At 43.0% G+C, this 6,000-nt stretch overlaps 1 protein-coding gene across 1 annotated transcript in view; it reads right to left on the bottom strand.

The window, feature by feature from the left end:
- Nucleotides 1–1,421: 1,421 nt before the first annotated feature.
- Nucleotides 1,422–6,000, bottom strand: part of LOC119141008 (netrin receptor DCC-like) — a 171,522-nt gene continuing 166,943 nt past the window's right edge. The window contains exon 7 of the mRNA XM_037372663.1: nucleotides 1,422–1,582. Within this exon, the coding sequence (XP_037228560.1) occupies nucleotides 1,422–1,582 (161 nt within the window). The remainder of the gene's footprint in view (nucleotides 1,583–6,000) is intronic.

Raw genomic sequence — 6,000 nt, 5'->3', positions numbered from 1 at the left:
GGCTGCTCAGCTGGACCAGATGGATACCCATCTCTATCTAGGAGCATCTGCCTCCTGCAGCAGGTACCACTGTTGTAGCCACCAATATATACAAGCATTGAAACAAATTAAAAAAACTTATACATAGAATCATTTCGGTTGGAAAAGACCTTTCAGGTCATCAAGTCCAACCATTAACCCAGCACTGCCAAAAGCCACCACTAACCCACGGCCCTGAGCGCCACATCTACATGTCTTTTAAATCCCTCCAGGGCTGGTGCCTCCAGCACCTCCCTGGGCAGCCTGTGCCAGTGCCTGACAGCTCTTTCGGTGAAGAAATGGCTACGTGGCTATAAAAGAAAGCTGAACCTAGTTGGAGATTGAGATCAGAAGCTTGCAGCTGTCCAGGCTGGGGCAGAAAATTTTGCCTGTGAGACTGAGCCCTTTGGATGAAGGATAAGCCCACACTGTGGCGGAGGGGAGCTCACTTTGGTAACTGTGGAATCCCACTTCTTTAGCTCTCATGACTCCAAAGCATGTCCAGTTGTTCTTCAATTAAATACAGATTCCTATCCAGGTCCCCTCAGAAGCTGAGCTGCCATCAGCGCACACACCAGTACTAGTCACCAGCTGGCAGCTGAAGCGTATCCTGAGAGCAGTGAATACAGGACAGAACACTTGAAGTGAGTTCTTCGTAACGATGTACCGCAAGAGAAAACCACAAGATTTTTCTTGGGCATAAACCCATGTATGAAGTTAGGAAAATAAAACCCAACTCAATGTGCAATACCTTTTCCAGGGTGAAATGAACGCATATGAGGAATCACGCAAACACCAAACCACCTATCGTGCCATTATCACAAAAGACCTATCTGCTGTGCAGCTATAATCCACGTGGCCAGAACAGCCCAGGCTGGTCCACGGTATTTGCAAGCACGTAAAATCCTCACAACCCGCTTCCTGGCTGTTTTCAAGGTCCTACACCAACTGCCCCGCTCTAGAAGCAGTCCTCCTCCTCCTCTTCCTCCTCCTCCTCCTCTCCAGCTGACCAGGGCTCAACACATTCACCCCCGCCGGCAAGGCAAAGAATATTTGAGCTGGGGTCTTCACAGGAAGATAAAAGGTAAAACATGGAGCTAATGATACTTTATTTGATGTTAGACAGTTGAGTAATAGCTGGAGGAGGTAAGATCCAGAGACACCACTGTCAACGCAAACGGTCCTTCATACCAAGACAATGAGCACTGTTACAGAACCGGGGAGATGGTGGCTACAAAAATACACCGAGGACATTTCTAGCTTCGCACTTACCACAGGGAGAACTCCACAAGATGGAGAACCATTTGTAAGATACCCTTAAAGACTTCAGGCCCTCTTAGGACTGACTATCCCCCCATCCAGAGGAGACCCGTGGAGGTTGGGTCTCCACCAGAGGTTGGCACCTACCTGTTGACGCCATCCCTGGAGAAGAAGACGGTGTAGGTCTGGACGCTGCCTCGGGCTTCTGCAGGGGGACGCCAGCTGAGACGGACAAATCGGCTGGAGACCAACACAGGGACCACATCTCGAGGGGCAGAGGGGAGGACACTGGAACTTGGGACAGCTGGAGGGGAAGGAGAGGAGTCAGTCAGAGAGGCCAACGGCACGGGGGTGGCAGGGTGGGTGGGAGGTGCCGTGGTGGCCACGGCTGAGAGGTGTCACGGAACAAAGGACCAAGGTGGCATGGAAGAAACGTGAATAAAATGAGAGGGGATGAAGGAGAGAGAAAAACAACAACAACAAAAAAAAAAACAAAACAAAACTAACAGTAAAATCACACCTTAAAATACACCGTCCTGAACCATTCTCTAATATCAACAGCAACACGCAAGACTGGAGTAGGCTACTTCCTCAGAATCCTGGAAATTATGTCTTGTAGCAGTGATCAGTACGATACCTTCTTCCATTCGCTCCCATCTCACTGCTTTTGTCTCTTGTGCCCTAAGCAGCAGTAGTATTTAACCTCATAAACACGCGATAACCCACCACTCAAAGCCTGACGCCTACAAACTGATGCGCTTGGGAAGAGCAGAAGCTAAGTAGGTTGCTTCAGCACATGAGTTATTAGATCATTGCAATGTAGTGAGATGAAATGGAAAGAAAAAAAACCAAAACCCCAGTGAAACTTCATATTAATGCCATTCCTCACAGAAAAGTGTTCAGTCTATGTGCAAAACCCAGAAATGCCTGAACTGCAGATTCAAGTAGTAAAATTCCTTTTAGAGCAGCACCTCTTTATAGAGTTTGAGGGTTTGGCTGTTGCTCACCAAATCCATGTGAAAGCTGGCCTGCCAACAGGAATTAATAAATCAAAACCAGTTTTTAACAATACTTTAAGTGATCGGCTGCCTCCGTATTTAGCACATGCACCTTATGGAGCACCCACAGTCACCTAATCCCCTCCAAGGGCAAACACGATGAAGAAGGTCCAATTTCATGGGCCACACTGGACCCAAAACGCAGGTTTTTCACCACTGGTATCAAAACAATTTATTTTTTTCCTTACTGCAAATCTTTTTTGGTCAGTCTCTATGCCTATAACTGTGAGCTATATTAGCAGCATTAATTTACCGTGAGATCATTAAGAGCATTGCAATATCTAAACAGCTTATGAAGAATAGCTTTGTGTAAAAAGCATGATGTTCACTGGATACTAGCCTTGTGTTCCTTTGTATTACCGCTAAATTATTATTATTAAAAGCCATTAACATTGCTATCATTAACAACAAATATCATTACCTCTTACTTATTGTGTTCAATCCAAAACCAGTGGGAATTAAGGAATTTCCCAATGGCATTTCCAGAGTAATGATGTGTTGAAAGAAAATATTAAGCCCTGGTCTCGGCTCTTTTGGCTGCACAGTTCTGATCCATTATTCACACTGAGGTTGTGTTTAGCATCCTTAGTCACGGGCCACTGATCTAAATAATGTGCAAACACAACGCGAAAGAATAACTCCGTGTACATTTATATTACGATGACGTGACTATTTCGCTTAACGGTCAGAGTGAGCACATTTGGGCTCCTGGTCTATTCTATATGTTGACTCTTGTATTATAAGCGTTAAGTGTGTTGTCTTCTAACAAGGGCCAGTGGTAGGTAAACATCTCTAGAGAAGTACCAAGGGCGAGATTGGGGGGAAAAAAAATAATACACTGAGAAACCTAAGAGGCTTTGAGTTCTGGTACTTAAGCCAAACAAAGCAATTTGGAAAACTCCCTGGTTTATCATTAAATTAACTGTTTCGGCACCTGAGGGTTTGTAGAAGCTCAGCTCTCCCACAAAACACCCTGCTCCGTGGTTCCTCCACCGAATCCCCATCCTCCTGGTGGAGCATGGCAGTCTGGCACCTCTTTTCCACTGCAACCTGTTTAGTACGGAGAAACCGGTGCTGCTGTCAGCCCCAAGCTCAGGCACGGGTATTTAGGTGACTACATGTATGTGTCTACGTATATATGGGTGCCTACCCCCTCACCCGCTCAGGAAAGGAGGCCATCCTACCTGACACTGCTGATCGAGCCCAGAGAGCTACTCAAACTACCAAGCAGTTGTATCTCCTTTAGATACTGAGTGAGTATCTAAAATGTGGAGGTGAAGCCACACACTCCGCGACCTCCTGCCCATGGAAGCAGCAGCAGCTGACAGGCTCAGGGCCAGCTTATGAAAAGAATAGCAAAAAGCTGAGGTGAAAAGCAGCAAGGTTGGGACCGAAGCTCCACTAAGCATCTGTTTTACGCTGGCTTTCAGAAAACTTAGTAGAGCTATCACTGACAAAAGCAATTTCACTTTTACTGTTGCTAGCAGTGAATAGCAAACATATACAGTGCAATAGTACAATATAGAGAGACATATAACCTGAAATTATCTCAGCAAGTAATATCTGAAATCCTTCAATCTTTCATACGACTACACAAGATCAATCCACCAGTGGTTAAACCATCTTCATGAGAGTCTGACAGGCTCTGATTTGAGCCTGATGTGGTTTATATTAACTCCTGGCGAAGTGCATCTCTCTCCACTCTCGTGGCAGCGTGAATAATCACCTACCTCTGTACAAAACCAGCACAAAACCCCGCCAGTTCATTTTCCCCATGTGGAAACAATGGTACAATCAACAGAAGTCTGAGTATAGACCTGAGAGGAACTGATCCTAGTGTTACCATTCAGGAAGCCAAAGCAAGCATCCCAAATTCCTCATTTTTTTTACAACCCCGAACCAGCTGTGGGTTCTGTGACATTATTATTATTTTGCCAGTAGGACCCAGCCTTCCACTCCTAAAGCAAACTGTCTTCAAAAACATAGAAACACGCCTGCTGTAGGTGTCCATGTACAGGCTTGACTGGTAAAACCCAGCCCAGATATAAAACATGCACATGGCCAACTAGTTACGGGGTTTTAAAACAACTAAGGGCAAAACACCACATGTGACATCCCCCTTCATCACTGCTCCCCACGCACGGTGGCCATGGGCCGTTTGTAATTAAAAATAACAGGACCTGCTATTTTTATTGAGTTTCTTTTTTGAATTGTTTTTATTTTTAATATATATTTTACATCTATATGTTATAATATATAAATATATATTATATATATAAAGTTATTTTTATCGAGTTATAAAAAAATAACCAGACCTGGCTCAAAGAGACAGGATGGTTTTTTAATACTTTTCACAGGTAGGTTTTGTTTTTACGGGTTGTTTGTTTTTGGTTTTGGGGTTTTTTTAACATATATGTACAGGTAGGGCAAGGGAGGATATCCTGTTAGCAGCAGCTGCCTACCCTTTAAATGGTGTTTGTAGAGGACAGCAAAAGCTTGTATCGGATATACACGAAGAGATGGTGAATGTATGAAAAAAAAAACCCAAATTCAAACCCTCTTGTAATTATGTCCCCCAAGGGATTTGGTACCAAGAAGATACAACACCAGTACTGCTAAGCAGAGGTGGGAATAGATCACAGAGGTTTATTCATGAGTTGCTCCTCGTACAAGGACAGGGGTGCAAATCCTCTAAAATCAAGTTTTAAACCATCTCATATTCTCATTTGAGTGCTCACAGGGACTGTGTGTGTGTATATAAACACACAGAGACCTCAGCACTACTTCTGTCCCCCTGTACTAAAAATCCGTTTGTCTTTTTTGGTTTTTTTTGGTTTTTGTTGGGTTTTTTTAAACATATTTACCAAGCTGACAGAAAAGGGAAGGAAGTTTAAGGAAAGTTTGAGGAAAGAAGCTGTAAGTTTAAGATGAAAAGTAAGTTGAGAGGTTACTGTGCATACAGAAACCGCTGCTCTTCGGTGACAGTAATAGTGATCTCAAAGCCACCCTGGAAATCTGCACTGAGGTCCCAGTTCTGAACTGGAAAACACAAACTGGGCTTTTCCACTTTTCAAGCAATGAAAATCTGCATGGGTTTTGTTACTCACGCTAAACTAACATAAAACACTGAAGGCTGTTATATGCATACACCATGTTGACACATGCCTAAGTTAATAGTTATAACCATTTTTCAAGGGGATAAATGAATATAGGAAAAGATTTGGCTCCATATAGGAACTGTCTATATTTCACAGAAATTCATGTTCATGACTTTATCCATTTAGTGGTTGGGTTTTTTTAAAAAAATTATAACCTAAGCAAAGACTATTCAAGCAATTGGTACTGTTTTGCCCTTAGGGGGTGTTAAAAGGCGAACATCTACAATAGGCTATCCATACTTTTAAGATACTGTCAAATTAGAGCTTGCCAATAAGATTTGAAACTCTACTTTTTCAGCAAAAATAAGAAAACTATCGCACTTACAATCTTCAGCTTCCTGATGCAAATCACACTTGCCTTAAATATCCCACATACCCTGATGCCAAAAATGACATTTCAAGATATCAAATGAAAGTTTTCAGCGAAGACACTACCTCAAAATATTTTTTATGCCTTCTAACAACTATTTCAATTCCTTGATTTGGATTTTTTTTTAATATGCACA

Source organism: Falco rusticolus, chromosome Z, assembly GCF_015220075.1.
Source record: "Falco rusticolus isolate bFalRus1 chromosome Z, bFalRus1.pri, whole genome shotgun sequence".
NCBI lineage: Eukaryota > Metazoa > Chordata > Aves > Falconiformes > Falconidae > Falco > Falco rusticolus.
This window is presented reverse-complemented; position numbering and strand designations above follow the sequence as displayed.